Source organism: Delphinapterus leucas, chromosome 3 (genome assembly GCF_059928025.1).
Source record: "Delphinapterus leucas isolate spDelLeu-1000000601 "Yukka" chromosome 3, BTC_Dleu_Yukka2, whole genome shotgun sequence".
Lineage (NCBI taxonomy): Eukaryota > Metazoa > Chordata > Mammalia > Artiodactyla > Monodontidae > Delphinapterus > Delphinapterus leucas.
In genome coordinates this window covers 134,164,111-134,186,882 of record NC_143131.1, presented here as the reverse complement: position 1 = coordinate 134,186,882, position 22,772 = coordinate 134,164,111, and the positions used below count along the sequence as shown (strand labels likewise).

The 22,772-nt window shown below is 44.9% G+C and overlaps 1 protein-coding gene across 8 annotated transcripts in view; it reads right to left on the bottom strand.

Moving 5' to 3' along the window:
- Positions 1 to 22,772, bottom strand: part of CYFIP2 (cytoplasmic FMR1 interacting protein 2) — a 131,533-nt gene that overhangs the window by 70,178 nt on the left and 38,583 nt on the right. For all 8 annotated transcript variants that reach the window (XR_002646926.3, XR_016392833.1, XR_016392834.1 and 5 more), the window contains 9 exons: positions 21,883 to 22,000; positions 19,343 to 19,462; positions 18,690 to 18,815; positions 9,933 to 10,099; positions 9,027 to 9,174; positions 5,640 to 5,793; positions 4,317 to 4,473; positions 3,700 to 3,796; positions 437 to 513 (listed from right to left, as the gene is read on the bottom strand). Coding sequence is in view for 5 of the 8 variants with exons in the window: in XM_022590243.3 (XP_022445951.1) it covers positions 437 to 513; positions 3,700 to 3,796; positions 4,317 to 4,473; positions 5,640 to 5,793; positions 9,027 to 9,174; positions 9,933 to 10,099; positions 18,690 to 18,815; positions 19,343 to 19,462; positions 21,883 to 22,000 (1,164 nt within the window). In the remaining 3 variants the exon portion in view is untranslated. The remainder of the gene's footprint in view (positions 1 to 436; positions 514 to 3,699; positions 3,797 to 4,316; positions 4,474 to 5,639; positions 5,794 to 9,026; positions 9,175 to 9,932; positions 10,100 to 18,689; positions 18,816 to 19,342; positions 19,463 to 21,882; positions 22,001 to 22,772) is intronic.

Below are 22,772 nucleotides of genomic sequence, written 5' to 3'. Positions count from 1 at the left end.
TAGTTTGTTTTGCCTGCAATTTCTAGCCCTACTCTTCACCCAGTTTTACTTAATCAAGTCCTATCAACTTCAGATGTGAACTCAAAGGTTACTTTCTCGGGACAGCCCTTCCAGTTACCCATCCCAAAGACTAGTTCAGGTTTAACTGTCATATATTCCCATTAGCTTGTCCTTCGTAGGAACCTCCCTTGACACTGTGCATTCAGTAGTTTTTATTAATGTCTGTTTTCCTCACTAGACTGTAAGCTCCATGAGATCTAGCACCACATCTGCCTATTTTCCTTTCTCCTACATTCTAGCACTGAATCCAGGCCCACGGAATCACTCAGATTTCCTTAGGTCCTAAAGGAGAAGGGAGGTTTTGCAACAGAGAACCTTGCCTTCCAGGTGGCAATCTTAGGAAGCTTTACTGCACATAGCCCTGGGGCTCTCATACCTGCCAGCCATTGCTTTGTAGTAAGCAAAGATCTGGTCCGCCAGCTTGTAGACAAACTGATCAAAACACAGGTTCACCTGGTGAAGAAGAAGCAGGAAATGTCAATGGTGTCTGTCCGGCTTTATTAGAGAAATTTCAGCAACTGAAGGGGGCAGTGGTGCAGGACTGCCTGAAGTGTGAGGTGAAGCAAGATGCTTTGCAGGAAAAAAAAAAAAGAAGATTCTGTGGCCAACTAAGTTTGAGAAGTCTGGTCTCTTGCTCTCAAGGTCCTCAACCAGGCACAAAGAAAGCAAAATTCAAAAAGCTGTTGAGGAACCACTGTCCCCACTGGTCCCCTCCTGGCTGTTACAAGGTGCCTACCCAGGGGGACGCCAGATAGGGCTTCACATCTTGTAATTATACATATCAGTCCCCTCATCTCTCCCAATAGAATTTCTTGTCTTTTCCTTTTATTTTACTTTACCTTGCTTTGCAAATGAAGAAGTTGATGGTCATTAAAAATTTAAAAACCTTTTTAAAACCAGTTTGCTTAAAAATCTTTGGTTTTTAATGAATAAGAGACCGTCTTGCCTTTTCAGTGTTTCATCATGTCAGTGGCAGAATGTGATGCTGAGGTGAGAAGAAAGTTCACAGCAGACATAGAGGATCGAAAGCAAATCCTCCAATGATGGCAAGAGCAGGGAACGGCCAAAGGTGGGGCGTTAAAGAGATGGGCTCTGATAGTAGCAGGGTAACAGTATAAATTCAAAGGAAATAGACTGTATTTAGGTGATTAATCTTCAATCCTTTTTGCACCAAACTCCCAGTTCCATAAGGTTAACTCTTTATTCAAAGAGCTTTCATATCTTTTATTTTACACACTAAATGTTATTCTGAACATAAAAACACAGTGCTGTGTGCAGTATTGTCCTCACATGCACGTAACCAAGGCCTCTGCCCTGGAGTCTGAGCTTCAAGGATCCCTAAGGGGGCCTCCTTCAGGCAAAGGACCCGTAGGATCCAGGGTGGGGTGCCCAACTCATGCCCCCCTTCTATACCCAGCTTTGAATATTCTTGCCCAAAGAGCCCAAGTCCCTTCCAGGCCCTGTGTGTTCTTTTCCCTGGGCTCTTCCCTGAGAGAGCACTGTACTGCAGGTGTGTGTACCCCTAGGGCCTGGGGTTGGCCAAGGGGCACAGGAGGGAGACAAAGCTTGGGTATCCACACATAGGCCCTTCCTGGTTCAGAACAGAGTCTGAAGATGGGAAGAGAAAGGGGGGCAGGCCATGAGCTCGGGGTCTCAATCTATACTTCTGCTCCATGGCCTCCAGTGTTATCCAGGGCTTATCTGTGTGCTTTCTTTACTTTTTTTTTTTTTTTTTTTTTTTTTTTTGCGGTACGCGGCCCTCTCACTGCTGTGGCCTCTCCCGTTGCAGAGCACAGGCTGCGGACGCGCAGGCTCAGTGGCCATGGCTCACGGGCCCAGCTGCTCCGCGGCATGTGGGATCCTCCCGGACCGGGGCGTGAACCCGTGTCCCCTGCATCGGCAGGCGGACTCTCAACCACTGCGCCACCAGGGAAGCCCCTACATTTATTTTTAAAATGTCACTTGGACATATGACACTCTAGAATTTTTGTTTTCAACCTGTTGGAGAACATGACTATCTAAAATCTTATTGGAAAATGGACCTGTCCAAGCTGTGATGCAACCAATTAACTTGTCTACTGGAATCTTCCTTTCCAAGTTTGTGTACTGCTCAGGAGACAAACAGGATAGACTTGCATTGGGGTCCATCAAGGTTTTCAACTCCCATAGCAACTGGAAGATTTAGAAAGAAAGCAGCATCTGTACTAGATTTTCTTTGAAATACATAAACTTTCAAACGAATTTGGTGGTAATGCTTGTCCTAAGACACTTACATCTTTCCTTTATAAATAAGAATGCCTTATATTTGTGTGAAAATTGGCCTCATTCTACGTTTATATAATCCCATGTACTTAGGTGGAGCAGAGACTCTCATTCCAATTTCCAGATGACACAATTGAGATATTTCATAGTCCTTAGCACTGCTGATCCCCTGTTTCTGGTCCTTGCTGGCCCGTGGTAGGGCTGCACTTCCTCGCTCCTCTTTGAAAGGAGACACTGCCATGAGACTTGCTTTGACCAATGACATGTGTCACTTCCAGGTGGAAGCTTTAAGTATCAGAGTATGATTCACCCTGACACATCCCCCTGCCATGGCAACTAGTGAATATCCCAGATGGGTCCCAGATTAAAGACTACATAGAACAGAGCCTCCCGCCAACATGCAATGGAGAAATGAACCTTTGGTCCCAAGCTACTAAGAATGTGTGATTGTCTGTAACTGCAGCATATCCCAGCCTTTCCTGACGATTTCAGAAATAAAGCCCTTGAGCGACCATTCAACAGCTTCATAGGTGAGAGGATGGCTATTTCCATGCTACCAGTACTAGAATGAGACTCTATAAGCTGTGTGATGTGGAGGTAATGATACTTGAACACTCTAAGATTTATTATCTGTAAAATAGACAGTAGCATACACTTCTTAAATTACTGTAAAGACTATTTAAAATGTCCATAAAGTGCTTAGTACTATACCTGGCAAATGGTAAACATATAATAATTGATAGGTAGCATTACTGTTATTATTATTAGCCAATTAATCCAACTGTAAAAGACCCATTAGAAATTCATTTTACCCATACAGTTCTCAAGTTTGCCATCCCTGAACATCTGAAAAAGAAAGACTAACATCCTGTTCTAGGTCCCTTCTGATGATAATGATGTTTATAAAGGTCAGTGTCCAAAGCAAGTCACTGATCTCCCATGCTATGGTCTGAATGTTTGTGTCCCCCCAAAATTCATGTGTTGAAATCCTAACCCCCAAAGGTGATGGAATTAGGAGGTGGGGCCTTTGGGAGGTGATGAGGTCACGAGGATGGAGCCTTTATGAATGAGGTCAGTGCTCTTATAAAAGAGACCCAGAGAGCTCCCTGGCCCCGTCCACCATATAAGGACATGGCAAGAAGTCTGGGACCCAGAAGAGGGCCCTCCCCTGACCAGGTTGGCAACCTGATCTCAGACTTCTAGCCTCCAGAACTGTGAGAAATACATTCCTGTTGCTTATAGGCCCCGCAGTCTGTGGTATTTCATTACAGCAGCCCAAATGGACTAAGACACCCCACTCTGTGCCCAGCTAGAGACCTGAGAAGTCCAGGCTCTTGGAACACGATTATAAGAACAAAGGGAGAAGCAATGACTTGCCTCAGCTTCGATCTCATCGTACAGGAACTGCTTTTTAAACTTAGTCAGAGCATAGTAGGCGCTGTCGTTGTACAGATCCAAAGGGTAGAGGACGTATCTGAAGAGGGAAAAACAACGGCCAGGAGCTCACTAATGATCTCTCTTAAGGCAGGCAGATTTAAACTTGCTTAGGAAATATGAACAGCTGGGTGAACAAATTCAGAGTTAGGAAAAAGAGACCCTTTCAGGGTCTAGGATGTTTCCAGCCTCCACTTAGGAATGACTTACTTTACTGTCTGCCCACAGAAAGCAAAGTCCATGATGTTAATAAATGCAAGGCCTGAAAAAAATTAGTCTGGGACTAAAAGAAATCTGGTGGCCGTTAAGGCCATTAGCTTCCCTATCCCCAGAGATGATAATTTTCCCAGCGTGGCTGTTATGAACCTAGGAAGGACAGCTGGGCTGGTAGGTTTCTGAACTTTTCTGCAAGGCTGAGTCTCATCTGGTGGTGATTTGATCCTGGGTGGGGCACACTGCCTCATCTGGAAAGTTCTGGAAAGAACAGGGCTCGCTGGCTGGCAAACTGCCCTCTACCTGCACCTCGGGAACCTCCTTGCTGGCCCAACCCTGCCTCTTACTCCATCATAGAAGGTTCTTTGGTTTCCAGGATATGGTCTGTTAGAATCCAGGGCATGGACATCTCAATAGGGAACTGGATTCGCCGGCCCATGGTTAACTCCAGGAAGAATTCTCGGAACCAGAGCTGGGAGAGGTCGCAACACTGCTGCAGGGCTTCTGGAAGCATAAGGGAGACAGCCTTGGGTTACACATCAGAAGCACCCGAAGATCTTAGTTCTTACTGGGTTTTTTTAAACTTTTATTCTTCTTTCATTGTGTTAGGTTCAGAGCAGGTACTGACGAAAATGACTCGATCAGTAGACCCTGCTCTCCTGTACCTGAAGGCCAGCCTAACGTCTATTTAGAAGACAGTGTTTGGGGAATTCCCTGGTGGTCCAGTGGTTAGGATCCCATGCTTTCATTGCCAAGGGCGTGGGTTCAATCCCTGGTCAGAGAACTAAGATCCCGCAAGCTGTGCAGTGTGGCCAAAAAAAAAAAAAATAGAAGACAATGTTTGTTCACCCAGCAGTGTGTGTGTGTGTGTGTGTGCGCGCGCGTGTGTGTGTGTGTGTGTGTGTGTGTGTGTGTGGCGGGGGGGCAGTGATGTTTTAGAGCTTTAGATGCCCCTACAATTTCCATCGTGTCCTTACAAAGCCATCCTGAAAACATGCTAGCTAAGTGTCAAAGTGTGCTTGCTATAAGTGTCAAGACAGATCCACGGGTGCCCGCTTTTAACTGGACTGCAGCCATGACCCTTGCTTGTGATAATTATGGATCCCTTACAGAGGTCTTGAAGACCCTTCCTAGGCTGCTCCCTATGGAGAAGTTTGGGCTGTTTAAGATCACTCTTTTCAATACCAACAGACACATCACCCCTCCCAGGACCCTGGGATGCTGCTCTCCCTCCACTCCCCACCCCTGTCCCACCTGCACATGCATCCCACCAACAGGAGAGGTGGAGTGGGGGACTTGGGATCCAGGTGCAGTCCGGGAGCCTCCTTTGCTAGGAGCAACGGGCACTAATCAGCTCAGCGCTGCTGCTTAAAAACAAAAGGCTGACCTGGTCTCTGCGTGTGTCTGAGGGTGTCACCTGTTTGTGATCCCGCTTTACTGGGAACTTCATAACAAATTAGCTACAAATATCTACCAGATTTAGCTGAGTCAGAATAGCTGGACTGAGCCTGGCCTTTCCCAGAGTCTACTGGAAAGTGTGCCTTTTTTCTTTGGTGGCAAAATGTGCCCCTTTGGGTAGATGATCACGTCTCTTTGCAACTTCTGGCCCGACAGCCTTAGACGCTCTAGTCCCTAGGAGCCCTCCCCCTGCCCCCAACAGGGTGGCTCACCACTGATGTTGAGCAGGTGGGTGAAGAAGAAGGACTGCTTGTGGAAGTCCTCTATGGCGAGGACGATGGGTCCATCCAGGCTGCTCCGCAGAGTCTTCTTGGAGCCACTTTTGTCTGCGATGAGCGATTCAAGCATGGTCCGCACCATGTACAGCTTGAAAAAGAAAGGAAGATGGGAAGGTCAGGGGCTGGCCCTCCATCCACGGGAAAAGGTTGCTTTGTGCTGTGTTTCTATTCTTTTTTTCTGAAGATATCTGCCCTTAAAAAGCACTGTCTTAAGGAAGCACCAGTTTAGGGTTGGAGAAGTAAATTTGGAATGTGTAACCTTCAAGAGGGAGACTGGCCAGCCTGGCAGGATGTTCTGCCTGGGGCCGGCGGCCTCCCGGGTGGGAGGACCTGGTAATACCAGGTCTTTCAAGGCCCAGGGTCCTGCCTGCTCTGCTTGGCCCAGGGCGTGGGCATCAGAGGAGAACCTCATTCCACGTCACCCTGGAGTCGCTCCCTGCTTTACTGGACAGCCACGGTGGCACCAGGGGTAGAGCACTGGACTCAGAGTCAAAAGAATGGGGTTCAAGGCTAGGTACGCCCCTGACTTGCTGTGTGACCTTGGGCAACAAAGTCCCACTCTGGGCCTCAGTTATCTTATCTGCTAACGTGAGGAGGTTGCACCAGATGCTTTCTCCAACCAGTCCCTTTCAGCTCTGACATTCCAAGGAACTGTGAAATGGGGTAGGATCAGAGCAAGCCCCCCACCACCTCAGGTTTCCGACCCTCAACACCGAGGGACAGCGTCTCTGCAGGTATCAGCTGCATGGTACAGCTTGCCGAAATGCTGGGTGGATAGCAGGTGAAGATCGGTACTTACACAGGAGGCCTACTAGACAATTAACTCCTGCTTACAGAGAGCCTTAAGTGCAAAGGGTGCAAGTGCTAATCTACATCTTTCCACATCATGTGTCTTTGAATCTTAGGGCTGGAAGGGGCCGTGAACAGCCAGGCTAGTCCATTCCTGCTGCCTCCTGGAGAAGGGTACCCAACCAACCCAGCCAGGCGGTGTTATACCAGGGATCGGCAGCCTCTTCGGCCCTGTGTGCCACCAGTGGGGTGAAACAAAGCCCGCGGGGACCACTGGCAGGCCTAAGACATAGATAGGAGAGAGGAGGAGGGAATGGGAGGGCAGGAGAGACAGGGAAGAGGGAGAGAGAGAAGAGAGAGAGAGAGAGAGAAAAGCAAGAGGTATTGTATACGGTGGGAAAGCCGCCACGACTGCTAGAGGCCATCTGCCGACCACCTCTGAGATGCTCCAACCTCCCTCTGCCACCACGTCCATGCTGGCCGCCTCTGATCTTCTCTAGGACCACACCCACCACACGCCTGGCCTGGGCTGGGCAGCACGGCCACAGAAAGGAGTGGCACGCCATCCCTGGCACAGCACTTTCCTTTGTGGTGAAGGAACTATGGGGCTGCTGGTTTATCAGGCAGCCCACCCTCTGCAACCCTGTCGGTGGGCACGGCTGACCATCCCTAAGACTCGAGAGGCACTGCTCTAATGATGGCCTTTGGAGGCCTCCAAGAGAGGAGTCTTCAATCCAGTCTGTGCGGGTGTCGACTGATTTGTACCAAATTCTAACTATTTGAAAAACCATTTCATCCCTAAGAGGGGAAACGTTTTCCCCACCTACTTTTATTAAACAAAGCATTTAATTCACCAGAACAGTCACCTCCCAGCTCTGCCAGATGCCATGTCTACTGTGCTCCCAAGGCCCTAACAGAGCCCCAGGGTGGGAGTCAGGAGACCTGGTTCTCGTCCCACCTCCATCTAAACTCACCTTGTGACTTGGACAAGTCACTTCCCCTCTCTGGACCTCAGTTTCCCCATCTGCAAAATAGGGGGAGGAACTAGTTTGCGACTAGTTTGTCTCTAAGGGCTCTTCCAAGCTGACTGTCTAGGAGTCTATCAAGTGTGTCTGTGCCACCCTAACATGACTTGGGGGAGTCGGGGGGGCCTAACTGTTGGTGACACTCCTTCTCATATTATCTTTATAAATGCTCCGTTCTCCCTCCCTGCCCCCCACCCCTCTCTCATTCTCTGCCTGTTGGCCCCCTTTTGAGACCTCCTCCTTTCCAGTTTCTCTTTTGCCTCGCCTGGAAGCAACACCCAGAAGCCCTGCTCAGCCCCTCCAAGCCATTCTGTACTGGAAAGGTCTCTGCCCTTGGCATGACACAGAACCATCTGTAGAAGCTTCCTTGAGAAGTTCCATGTCTCTCGAGCAGGCAAGAAAAGTGCAAAGGGGTCTGTGAGCTGCGGGCCAAGGGAAGCTACGATGCCAGTGCTGAGAACCCAGCTCTCCCGGGTGCTGCCTCCTTGCCCCCACCCCGTGCCCAGACACAGACACACATACAGTGAGAAGCGTCAGGGGTGGGCCTCAGATGGCTCATCTCAGATGATTCAAGGAATCAGGATTTCAGAGATGAGAGAGGTTTAAAGGTCATGTGAAGCAGGAGTTCCCAGCCTGGGGCTCTGGGGGCCTGTAAGACCTTTAAAAGCTATAATGGGTCCATATGCTTTTTCTCAATAGCTCAAAAAGCCTACCAGAAACTATTTATCCTTAAGTAGGGGGCAAGGATTTAACTGAGATGCCTAGGTTCTTTACTTTTTTTTCTGTAATTCTACCGACTACTTTGGATAAGCCACAGACAACCTCTCGTTGTTGAAAAAGCTCCGGCTGGCAACTCTGAATATCTCTGATTATTAGACTTTCTCTAAGTGGTTGAGGGCTTTGGATACTTGCGATTTTGGTGGCGGGGGGTACGGGGAATAACAAAAGCGGTGTTTTGTCAGTAACGTGATCTCATCCAAAGTTTTCATTTAACGGAGAAGATAACCAGAGCTCAGAGAGGTCAAGGCACTTGCCCAAGATCCCGCAGCAAGTGAGAGGCAGAACTTAGGAATTCCCAAGCTAGGACATCACTACAGGGGAAGCGGGGGTCAGCGTTCATTAAACAGGGACAGGATAGATGCATACAGATTTCACTTTAAACTTCTCCTATACTTTGGAACCTGTACTTCACAGGGCTAGGACAGCCAGTCCTGGTATTACCCCCATTTGCCAGATTAGACAACTGAGGCACAAAGAGATCTGTGTAACGTGCCCGAGGTCACACAGGTATCTAGGACTAGAATCCAGGTCTCCTGAATCTTAAGTCAGTGGTCCTCCCTCTTATATCAAAACAAGATGGCAGAATAAGACTAGAGCAGCCGCTTGACCCTGCCCCTCCTGCCTGAGGACCCCCAGCCCCACTGCCCCATGGTCTAGCCAGGATGACCTACCATAGCCTGGCTGGCCTCTGAGTCAGCAGAGCTGGGCTGTGCCTGGAACTGCTTACCTGTGTGCTGGAGGGTCCCACGGCGCGCCGGGGCACCTTGATATCAAATCCACCTTTGGGGTCCTTCTCCCCTCTCAAGCACGGGTCATTGGGGGGCTCTCGGCCTCCCTCCCAGTCACAGATGGTTTTCCGAATTGCCTGTAGGACACTGGGGAAGGAAGAACCTGGATTCAGACCAGCTGGAAAGAGGCACTGCAAGCCTGTTTCTAGAGGCCATGGTGTTCCAGGACCACGTGCCTTAGAACTCCTGGCATGCTTGTGAAACATGCTCACTCCAGGGCCCCATCCCCAGGGATGCTGGCTTAACAGATTTGAGGTGCAGCCCGGACGTCTGCATTTTACAAGTGCCCCGGTGATTCTGAGGCCCACTGGCTGTCTGAGAACTCAGCTCCGAGGCCACACAGTGGGAGAGAACCTGACTGAAGGCTGGCTAGTTTTCTTTTTGCTTTTAGGACAGTTTCATTAGTCCATTTAAATCTCTGTATATTTAAAACTTGAATAATAGCTTATATGTGTTGCACATTTACTCCATGCTGCTGTGTGCTTAGGTCTATACACGGATTATCTCATTTCATCGTCCCAACAGCCTAGGGAGTAGGTACCATCATCATCCACAGTTTACAAATGAGGGAAACTGAGGTGTAGAGAAGGTAAGTAACATGACTAAGTTCACACAGCTAGACAGTGGTGGATATGGGCTCCAAACCCAGAGATGGAGGCTTAATTCATCCCAAATGTCCAATCTCCTGAAAGGGCCTCATAGGACTTGCTGGAACTCACTGGAAGGTCCGTTTGTGTTCACACACTTCCCTGGAAGCTGACTGATCTGGGAACGTCCTCTGTGGCCTGCACCCAGCACCCCCGATTTTGGATGTGCCCCCTGAAAAAGGCCATCTGAAGACCCACCTGATGAGGACATTCTTCTTCTTCCGCACTGCCTGCCTGAGGGGTTCACGCAGGGTCACCTGGGCAAAGTCCTGCAGGGCTGCGTAGATGGTGTTCCTGATGGCCTGGTTGAAGACGCTCTCCATCCTGCCCATGAGCACCTGCAGGCCTTTGATCATGGCGATCACCTGGCCAGGCACAGATCGAGGTCAGGCTCACTGTGCCCTGGCATACCCGTCTGTCCGGTACCCTCACCACATCTCCGGGGGGGTGCTGGAGGAGACATCCTGAAGCACGAGGCCAGCGAGTGCTACTCAGAGTGTCAGTTCACGGCTGGGTGGAAACGTGTGCCAGAAGAGAAATCAGCACTCCGCTTCCCTTATCAAGGAAGCGCTGCTACAAAGCAAAGATGTCAGCCACACGCTGTGCGTGTGCTTCACCATCAGCTGATTTTTATTCTGGCACCAGCCCCCCATCTTGCCGCTGACTGGTGACAATTGGCAGCTGGTCCATGGACCATGTTTTGAGTAGCACTCTGACTTTGAGAGGTCTCTCCACATCCCATGTACCCACAGACAATATCAAATAGAACTTCTTTCTATAGCATTTTTACAATCTTTGCTTTTGAAGTGATTTGGCCAGTTGCTGCTTGAGTCCATAAAATAGGATTCCTATAGAAGTCTTGTGAGGAAAGGCTTCTGCCCTTCTATTTACCTCCTCCCTAGCCCCTTAACTCACTTATCTGTCTGCAGAGGTGGGGAGACAGGTGACTAGGATGCGTGTAGCGTCACTTTGACCTTGGCGCTCACTTGGGATCTGTCTGCCTGTGGGGTGTGTCCTCTCCTCTGGGTGCCTGTCTTGTCCTTGCGGTAATCACCCCTCCCATCCCGAGGATGGGAGGTGTATATTTATGCAGCTGCTTTGCCTGTTTCCCAGTGGGAAGTTTCATGGGATGGGGGAGGAATAGGAAGCCTGGTGTGGCCTTGAGTGAAGTCACATTCTCTGGTCCAGCTTTACCAAACCTGATCCTTTGGCCCCCATCAGCCTCAAGTGCTAACTTCTAGATTAGCTCAGAATTCAGAGGGGAGGGAGATCAGCTCGGTGTTTTGTGACCACCTAGAGGGGTGGGATAGGGAGGGTGGGAGGGAGACGTTAAGAGGGAGGAGATATGGGGATATAAGTATACGTATAGCTGATTCACTTTGTTATAAAGCAGAAACTAACACACCATCGTAAAGTAATTATACACCAATAAAGACGTTAAAAAAAAAAAGAATTCAGAGGGGAAAGCCTTGTCAAATCAGCCTCCTGACAACTGCCACACTTGTCACACCCCTCATGACATGGTCGATTTCCTCCCTCTGCACCAGACTGTAAGCACTGCAGGGGTGAGGCTTGGCACGTTGTGTAGGCTCCATCCCTGGGGCCCGGGGCCCTGGTAGGCCCTCAAGAGATTTTTCTTGAAAAGCAATGAGTAAATGAATGAATGAGCTTAGATGCTAAGCCTTTATGTTCCTCCAAACTGTAAATGAAGAAATAGAACATTCGAGGCAGGAGAAATAGTGAGAATAGTTCAGAAGGTAAGAATTTTCACTAGAACCAACACTCTAATGGTTTTGCTGAAGAGAACCTTTATAGTGCAGAAATAATGAGAAGAGAAGATCTAAAGGAATGTTAATTCATAAAAGAATCTGGGGTCCTGGCTGGCAATGAAACCAGGAAACAAGGGACAAAGGAAGGACAAAATAGTGAAGATTTTTCAGAATAACTCCAAACACAGAAGAGTATGCAGATCTGTTAGAGCTAAGGGAAAATCTTTGCAACTTTGGGCTAGGCAGAGATTTCTTAGCTAGAACACAAAAAATCACAAACCACAGAATAATAAATAAGTTGAACTTCCTCAAAATTAAAAACAGGTGCTCTTTAGAAGGCACCCCCCCCCAAAAAAAAAGAAAAGACAAAGTCACCGATTAGAAAAAATATTTGCAACGTATTTGTGAATAAGGACTTGTATCTAGAATATATATAGATTCTCACAATTTAATAGTAAGAAGATGGGAAGCTAATTGTAAAAAATGGGCAAAAGATTTCAATAGACAACACTTCACAAAGGAAGATGTATGAATAGCCAATAAGCACATGAAAAGATGCTCAATATCATTAATCTTCAGGGAAATGCAAATTGAAACCTCAGTGAGATGTACTAAATATCCATTAGAATGGCTAAGATTAATAAGACTGACAGCACAAGCGCTGTGAGGGTGTGTGCAACAGAACCCTCATATATAACTGGTGGGAATATAAAATGGTACACCCGCTTTGGAAAACTGTTTGGCAGTTTCTTAAAAAGTTAAAACATACACCTCCAATATGACCATTCCAAGAGAAATAAAAACCTATGTCTACACAAACACTTATACTCAAATATTTAAAGCAACTTTGCTTACATTGGCCAAAAGCTGGAAATGGCCCAATGTTTATCAACAATTGAATAGATACACAAATTGTAGAATAGCCACACAATGGAAAAATACTCAGCAATGAAAGGAAACAAACTATTGATACAAAAAACAATGTGGATGAATCTCAAAATTATTATGCTGAGTGAAAAAGCCACACGCACAAAATACATACTATATGATTCCACTTAAATAAAATTCTAGAAATTGAAAACAAATCTATGGTGACAAAAAATGTGATTGTTTAGGGCCAAGGATGGAGGGAAGGATGGATTGCAAATGGCATACGAAGTCTTAAAGGGAGATGAAAGTGTTCTGCATCTTGTGTTTTTGGTTTCACAGGTGTATATACAACTGTCAAAACTTTGTGAATTATCCATTTTAAATGGATGCAGCTTACCAAATGTAAATTATACCTTAGTAAAGCTCATTGAAAAAAACAATAATATTCTCGTGGAGATAGCACATTCATGACACAAGAGTTGGGTGTGATTAAAAAAAAAGAAACATTCAGAGAACAAGATGGAGCTTTTGGACATTTAAAATATTATAGGCAAAATAAAAAATACTAACAGAGTTGAAAATTGAAATTAAGGAAATATCCCATAAAGCAGAACAAAAATAAGTGATATGCAATAAGACAGAAAAGATAGGAAAATTAGACACTAACTACTGGGCATCCAACATCTGACAGATAGAAAACCCAGAAAGACAGATCAGAGAAAACAGAGAGGAGGAAATTATCAAAATTAAAATTTAAGAAAATTTCCCAGACCTACGGAACTTGTATTTCCACACTGCAATGGCCTATTTAGTGTCCCAAACAATGAATGCAAAAGGCCCTTATCATGATGCCTTACAGCGATACTTCAGAAAAACTGTGATAAAGAGATGAGACTATAAGATTCTACAGATGAAAACGAAAGAATAAAGTTAGACTCACATTTCCTAATTTCAAAACTTACTACAAAGTTACAGTAATCAAAATGGTATGGTATTGGCATATAGAAAGACATATAGATCAATGAAAGAGATCTGAAAGCCCAGAAATAAACCCTTACATTTAGAGTCAATTGATTTTTGACAAGAGTACCAAGACAATTCAATGGAGAAAGAATACGCTTTCCAACAACTGGTGCTGGGACAACTGGACATCCGCATGCAAAAGAATGAAGTTGGACCCCTACTCACACCATATACAAAAGTTAACTCAAAATGACCAAAGACCTAAATGTAAGAATTGAAACTATAAAAATCTCAGAAGAAAACATAAGAGTAAATCTTTGAGAACTTGGATTAGGCAATGGTTTCTTAGATATGACACCAAAAGCACAAGTGACAACAGAAAAAATAAAAGGAACTTCATCAAAATTGAAAACTTTTGTGCTTCAAAGGATACCATATAGAAAGTAAAAAGACAATCCATGGAATGGAGGAAAATTTTTTCAAATTATATGTCTGATAAGGGACTTGTATCCAGAATATATAAAAACTCTTTCTTTTGGTGTTTGAATATTGATATATTTTTAAATATACCAGTTCTGGAAAACAAGATGCATAATAAAATTTTTTCCTCTTTTTCATTTTGGCTCATAAATTTGGCTGCATTTTAGAAAACAGTCCCTATTTTCCTGGTAACCATGGCAAATTAATTAGCTTTTTCTGATACAGAATATATAAAAACTCTTATACTTCAAAAATAAAAAGACAAATAACCTAAAATAAAATGGGCAAAGAATCTGAACAGACATTTCTCCAAAGAAGCTGTGCAGACGGCCAATAAGCACATGAAAAGGTGCTCAATATCATTAGTTATTAGGGATATGCAAGTCAAAACCACCATGAGAAACTACTTCACAACTAGGATGGCTAAAATAAAAAAGACCATAAGTGATGACAAGGATATGAAGAAATTGCAACTCTCGCACACTGCTGGTGAAAATGTAAAATGGTGCAGCTGCTTTGGAAAACAGTTTTTACAGTTCCTCAAATTTTTAAACGTAGAGTTACCACGTGACCCAGTAATTCTGCTTCTAGGTATATACTCAAGAGAATGAAACATATTTCCACACAAATACTTGTACACGAATGTATATATCAGCATATTCATGATAGCCAAAAAGTTGAAACAACCCAAATTTGTGAATATATAAACAAATATGATATATTCATACAATGGAATATTATTCAATCATAAAGGAATGAAGTACTGATATATACTAGAACATGGATGAACCCTGAAAACATCATGCTAAGTGAAAGAAGCCAGTCACAAAGGATCACATATTATATGGCTCCATTTAAATATAATCTCCAGAAGAGGCAAAACTATGCAGACAGAAAGTAGATTAGTGGTTGCCAGAGGCTGGTGGAGAAAGGGATGAATGGCAAATGACCACTAATGGGTATGGGTTTTTTGGGGGGATAACAAAAATGTTATAAAATTAGGCAGTGGTAATGGTTTCACAGCTCTGAATATACTAAAAATAAGTGTACACTTTAAAGGGTGAATTTTTTATATATAAATTATATCTCAATAAAGTGATTATTAAAAAATTACACAGAGGAAAAAATAACAAGGAAACAGGGATTAGACTAGAATCCAACTTTTCAGCGGCAACACTAAAAGCTAGAAAACAATGGAATAATACCTTCAAAATTCTGGGGAAAAATTATTTACAATTTAAAATTCTCTAGCCACTCACTATGAGTGAATTTAGAAGTAAAACATTTTCAGTTATTCAAGATCTCAGAAATATTTTCCCCCATAATCCCTTTCTTAGAAAGCTTTGGAGGATATACTCCACCAATATAAAGAGAGAGTCAGCCCTGGGGTCCAATACAGGAGACGGACAAAGGGAATCCCAGGGTAATGATGATGAGATATCTCAGATCAGTAACTGAACAACAGATCTAGAGACAAATCAGTTCAGATTGGAGAGAAGGAAAAGGGGCTTCAGCAGGAACGGCTCCAAGAAGAAAAAGAGTAATAAAATTCATAAAATAATGATTGTGATTAGCTCTTTCGTAGGAAGTTTTACATTGGTATGTTTGAGGGCTCCTTTTTGATTGGATCATAGAAAACTTATCAAACAAAAAGGCAAAAGCTGTGCCAGAAAAGAGATGTATTCATATTAGACCACATGACTCAGCAATGAACAGTTACTCAGTTTTAGTAATACAGAGCAACTATTAATTTAACCAAAAAGTGTTAAATTGCCACTTTGGGAAGATGCGAGAAAGAAATTGGGTGTATTGGGGGTGGGAATGGGAGGTAGAGATGAAAGAACTAAACTGTTTTCTCCCAAAGTAGGAAATCAATAGAAAATGCCATAAATTGAAAAACCAAGGAAGAGCCCCATCAGGCTGTTAGCGGAAGTACAGAGATAGATACCAGAAGAAATAGCTTGATGAGGTGAGAAGATATTTCCTATTTTGGGATTCAGGGAGGAGTGAGGTGGTGCAGGTTACTATAATATTTTTGCCTTGTGTTAGTGTTGTTTAATGCCACGTAAAATTACTTTTCTTTCTTTAAAATTTAATTTAATTAATTATTTTTATACAGCAGGTTCTTATTACTTATCTATTTTATACATATTAGTGTATATATGTCAATCCCAATCTCCCAATTCATCCCACCACCACCACCGCCCCCCGCAGAATTACTTTTCTTAAATTTATTTTTACATGGTTTACTAACAAAATAAAAATTATAAAACCTCTCAATGTAAAGTAAGGACTAGAAGGAAATACAGAAAATGCCACTGGTGGTTGTGGATGGATGATTTTCTGAGACTATGGGACGGTGAATGTAGGAGTGGGGTTGAGAGGAGCATTTTCTAAACTACCTATGGTGCCTACGCATTGCTTTTATTAAGGATAGAAAGGTATAAACAGTTTTACAAAGTAGTATGTCCTCTTTGACTGAAAGTCTCATTTTATATAAATAGGCTTGAGGAGGACTTTCTCGCCCAGTGATGACTGGGCAACTGTCTTCCAGGCTATTTGCAATGGAAGTGCCAGCAGGTCAGGACCACTCAGCTCAATGCCAAGTGTGATTACAATCTGTCTGGGGAGAGAGGAGAGACCCACACGACCAGCAGCGGGTGAACACACCAACCAAATGGGATGAGTCCACGCAACAGACTATCACTCAGTCATAAAAGGGAATGCAGGCTTCCCTGGTGGCGCAGTGGTTGAGAGTCCACCTGCCGATGCAGGGGACGCAGGTTCGTGCCCCGGTCCAGGAAGATCCCACATGCTGCACAGCGGCTGGGCCCATGAGCCATGGCCACTGAGCCTGTGTGTCCGGAGCCTGCGCTCCACAACGGGAGAGGCCACAGCAGTGAGAGGCCCGCGTACCGCAAAAAAAAAAAAAAAAAAAAAAAAGGGGAATGCAGTACTGATTTGTGCTACGATGGAGGGACCTTGAAAACATGAAGTAAAAGAAGCCAGACACAAAAACCACATATGATAAGATTCTACTTATAGGAAACAGCCAAAATAGGGAACTCCACAGAAACAGGAGACTGCTTAGGGCTACAGGGATAGGGAATAAGGGGTGAATGTACTGGTTTCTTTTTGAGGTGATGAAAATGTTCTAAATTTGACTGCAGCTGCCCAGCACTGACAATATACTAAAAATTAATGAATTTACATTTTAAACTTGCGGTACTCCTCATCCGACTTCTGGCTGTGCAGCCTGGAGCCCGTCACCACCTGGGGAACATCAGCTGTCACCCTCACTGTCGACGCACCTGGCACTTTTCTACCTTATTTCACTGACTCCCCCAAGAACACTGCAAGGGAGGTGCTATTATTATACCCCTTGACAGATAAACTGAGGCTCAGACAAATGCCTTGCTAATTTAGGCCACATGCCTTGTAATTGACTGAGGGTTCAAATTCAGGTGGTGTGACGCCAGGGGCCCACTCACAACGACCCTGGTTGACTGCAGCACAGCAGCTTTCAGACTTTTGGGTCTGTGATTTACAGTAGGAATTGTATACTGTCTACTAACTCAGGAACACGTACCTGCCTGAAATGACCCCACTGAGCCTCAGTTCTTTAAAGTACAGCCTGGAGATCAGCTAAAGAGCAACTCTAACCCCTAATGTGTATGACGCTTTATAGCCTTCACTGCTCATCTACATCATTATCTCTGGTAATTACTCTTTGATTTTCAACAATAATGCTGGGATGGAAGTGGGTAAAGATAATCAGCTCCATCTTATAGATAAAGAGGCTGAGGCTCAGAGAGATGAAGGGTCCGGGGGCAGCATCCAAGTCTCTGACTTCTAGGCTTCAGAGAGTCATGAAAGAGGAAGCTGTCACTCATAACCCAGCAAGAATGAGCTCCGTCACCCTCACAGACATATCTTTTTGTAATCAGACAAACAAAAAAACCAAATCAGAAGGTTATAAAGCAGGAAGTAGAATCCTCCCTTTAGAAATTACTACTGTTAATGGTTTGGTATATATAAACATATACACTTATGTCCTTCCATTTTGAGCAAATGTGCAAAAGTATATTAATTTTGGTAGAAATGGCATCATTTTACATGCCGCCCTTTAACCTGTTTCTTTTTTAACTTAACAATATACTGTGTATATCTTTTCATGTCAGTACATCCATTTTAGTGGCTGCATAGTATTCAATGATATAGCTGTACCTTTATTTATTTTACTTGGTCCATATTGAAGGACATTTCTGCTGTTTCACATATTTTGGCATTATAAACAATACGGCAATAAATGTCCGTTATATATGTCTTGGCACAGTTGGCTTATTTCCCTGAGATATATATGTGCCAAACGGTATGCCCGTTAAAAATGTGAATACAGATGATCAGCTTGCCCTCATAGAAAGCCTGTAAAATGTGGACTGGCCACTCAAAGTATCTGAGAAGGTCTACATCCCACTTCAACCAGCAACAGACATCACCAATCTACTAGATCTTTACTATCCTGACTGGTCAGCATTCTATCTCATCTTAGTTTCGATCTGAAGTTCTCCAACCACTCCTCAGTCTGGGCATTTGTCATATCTCTTTTGGCCACGTGTTTGGTCCCTGCTGTTGGGTCTAATGGAGTGCCTCTTTCTTTGGGATTCTAAGAACAGAATGCGTTTCTCCATGCTTCTGAAAGAACAACTTGGGACAGAGATGAATTCGGGTGGGAGGAGGGGGCAGGGAAGTGCATGCACAGGAGGCCCATGGCTGCCGCCCGGCCCAGCACCCCTCCAGGAAGCCCTACAGCTGCTGACACGGAGCAGCCTCGGGGGTGGGGGACGAGGAGACGCAGGGAGTCAGCACCCACCTCGACGAAGGCAAACTTCTCCTCACTGGTGTAGTTGTAGCGGGTGGCTCGCTCATACTCCTCGGCCGTGCCCGGGCAGTCCTTGTTGCAGAACTTGTCCGTGGGGTGAACGAGCTTCCAGGAGTACTGGGGAGAGAGGAGAGACCCACGAGTCCATCAGCAGGTGAATGAATCAACCAAATGGGATGAGTCCCCACAATGGACTATCATTCAGTCATAAAAGGCAATGCAGTACTGATCTGTGCTACAATGGAGGGACCTTGAACATGCGAAGTAAAAGAAGCCAGACACAAAAACCACATATGATACGATTCTACTTATAGGAAACAACCAAAATAGGGAACTCCACAGAGACAGAAGGAGACTGCTTAGGGCTGCAGGGATAGGGAATAGCGGGTGATTGTACCGGGTCCTTCTTGAGGTGATGAAAATGTTCTAAATTTGACTGCGGCTGCCCAGCACTGGCAATATACTAAAAATTAACAAATTTACATTTTAAATGGGTGAATGGTGTGGTGTGTGAATTATATCTTGATAAAGCTGTTTAAAAAATAGAGTGCCAGAGAGAGGCAGGGGCAGACAGATTCCAAGTGAACAGAGTTCAGGATGGAGGGGGCCAGGAAGGGACAGACCCTCTGCCCCGGGACACCTACCACCTCCATGACGTGGGCGCTCCACTTGGACAAGAGCTGCAGGCCCCGCAGGGCCAGGTCAAAGAGTTCGCGGTACTCCTCGTCCGACTTCTGGCTGTCCAGCCCAGAGCCCGTCACCACCTGGGGAACATCAGCTGTCACCCTCACTGTCGACGCACCTGGCACTTTTCTACCTTATTTCACTGACTCCCCCAAGAACATTGCAAGGGAGGTGCTATTATTATACCCCTTGACAGATAAACTGAGGCTCAGACAAATGCCTTGCTAAAGGCCACATGCCTTGTAATTGACTGAGGGGTTCAAATTCAGATGGTGTGACGCCAGGGGCCCACTCACAACGACCCTGGTTGACTGCAGCACAGCACCTTTCAGACTTTTGGGTCTGCGATTTACAGTAGGAAATGCATAGTGTATACTAACTCAGGAACACGTACCTACTTAGAGGTATTCAATATAGGCATGAACAGTTTTCACGAAGCAACTTTATGCTCAATACTTGAGATTTCCTCTGATTTTTTATTCCATTTCATAACAAAATGCTAATTAGAAAGCAACTAAATTGATTTCACAACTCAATTAGAAATGACTCACGGACTGAAAAGCACTGGTGAAGATAAACATCTATTTGAACATGTAATATTCCACCGTGAAATACTGTATGTGTGTATACTGTGCATATGCATAGATATATGTGTATATATGTGTATGTGTATATATATACATATAGAGCCAGTCCTCATTATTTGTGGATTCTGTATCTGTGAATTTCCCTATTCACTAAAATTTATCTGTAACCTCAAGATCAATCCTTGCAGTGCTTTCATGGTCAGTTTCAGACGTGTGCAGAGTGGGAAAAAATTTGAGTCATGTTCCCGGCTGAGGCTGAACAAGGCAACTCTCTGCTCTCTTGTTTCGGCTCCTACTGTACACAAGTGTCCCGTTCCTGGTCTATTTAGTGCCCCATTTTCCTCATTCTTATACTTTTTAATGGTGATTTCATTATTTTAAATGGCCCCCAAGCACAGTGCTGATGCTCTGTCTATGTCCCTATGAGAAAGGAGGCTGTGATGGGCATTATGGAGAAAATATGTATTTTAGATAAGCTTTGCTCAGGCATGAATTATAGTGTTGGCTGTGATTTAACGCTAACAAATCAACAATATATATTACATAAGGCGTCTTTAAGCAGAAGCGCATGTAAAATAAGGTTATATATTAAAAACCAGCTGATGGAAACACTGTGATCGGAAGCTCACAGGAACCTACCCCTGTATTTTCTCAAAGAGTGATGGTTCAGTACTTGCTGATTTAGTGTTGATGGCCACTGTATAGAATATAACTGCTGTGAATACTGAGAGTGGTCTGTACATACACATGTATAAGCTGTATAATTCTAAAAATAGCTTTGAGCCAGACTCATTCTTAGATCATACCAAAACTGGACAAGGAATGAAGGGATCCCCAGCACTTAAATTATTCCCATAGCTTATGTTCAGTTCATTGTCACATACAGTTAAGAAAGTCAAAGGTTTGGGCTTGACCCTGGTCCATGTCCACCAGAAGCCCTCTTGAGAATGTGGGCCACTCATCTAATGACCACACCACCTGCATTTATCTGGCTGTTCTCATTTCAAATATGATGCCCTTGGATCAAACACATTTCCCTAGTTTGGGTTTTGGAAAGCGTAACTATGGCCATCGGCCACATGGTGGAGCCAGTGGGCATATGCGTGGTAGTGCAGAGTCTTCCAGGAGCTCCAGGTACTAAGGGAATTCAAATCTGGAGACCTATATTTATTAAACCAACATATATATTCATTAGAAGGGTTTATACAGAAAGAGATCCAGAAGGATATATATATCCAAATGTTAATCATAGTTGGTTCTGGGTGGAAGGATTTTACATGATTGATTTTCCCTCCTTCTGCCTATCTGTATTTTTCCTGAGGTTTGTGCACTGATCATGCTTCCCTACCAAAAAAAAAAAAAAAAAAGGAAGAAAAGAAAAATCCAGTGCCACTAAAAATGTAATTAGTGGGACCACAGGAGATTTTTATGACCTTATTTTGCTGCTAACTGTATTTTCTGGCCTATTACAATGATTATTTATAATTGTAATTTAAAAATATTTAGATGGTGTTATCACCATGATTGTTCAGAACTTTGTTTCTCTTGCCATCCAGGATGGAGGTGGTTTAGATCATGCACAGACTAACAATTACTGGGCTGTTACTAGCTGCTAGGCACAATGCATTTTCCATGCATCATACTGTTTAATCCTCTCAATGAACCTTTCCAGATACTATTAGCTCCATTTTGCAGATGAGGAAACTGAGGCTCAGGGATGTTGAATAACTTGTGAAGGTCAGCAGCAGAACCAGAATCACACCCAGTTCCATATGGCTCTAAAATCCATGCCACTAGTGTGTATTCCCTTACTCCTCCACTCTCCATGATCTCACCTCTTTTCTGGCCGGTCCTCACCCCTCCCCACCCTGGGCCCACACGGGCCTCCATCCCAGCAGCCAGAGCGAGCTCACCTCACTGTTGCTGTAGCGAGCGAGTTCGGAGATAAAGCGGATGTGGTCATCCCGGATCTGAACCATCTGCTCACAGATATTGTACTGGGGGCTGATGCTGCTCTGGGTGCACGTCCACCTGGGCAGAAAATCAGGGGGGTCAGAGTGGGTCCTGGCCTTAGGCACCTGGGTGGGGCAGGCTCCTTCCATTCACTAGTTGCTCCTGGTGCTTGGCCAACGTGGCCGGCTCCCCTGGGTGGACCAAGAGGTGTCCCAGCTACCAGCAAGAGTGCCTGCTAAATCCCGCTGTGGGGACTGCAGGCTGAACGGAACAGCCTTTTCTCCTCCTGCTTGGGGCTGGCCTCCTCTAAGACCCAATTGCAGGCTTTTCCAGATAACGGGTGTCCACAGTACTTACCAGTCACGTGAACGGGGAGGGACTTGCAGCCTCTCTAGGGCTGCAAAGGACTGGAATCCAAGCAAAGAAAAAGCAAGGTGGGCGACCTCCCAAACCCATCTACTGACCCCGGCAGCACTACGTCCTGTGGTTGAAGCTGTCGTTGGAGGGGGCCTATGGGGGGGACTGGGGAAAACTAAAGGGATTGTGCCTCTTTTTCAACAGCGAGCTGGCAACACAGAAGCTCTCTATGGAGAGGAAAACCACAGCCATTCTGAAAGTCTCTCTTTCTCATCTTCTCCCCCTTCCTCTCTTCTTTCTCCTCAACTCTTTCCTCAACTTTTTTGAAAGAGATCTTTGGGAGAACATCCTAAATTGGGGAGGAAATGAATGAATAAGAATCTTCACTCTCCTTCCCCAAGAGAAAAAAAGACAACCCCGTTCACTGTCCTCCGCCATCCGGTGCCAGGTGACCCAGTGGACAGATTAGCATGGACACCAAACAAAGCAGATA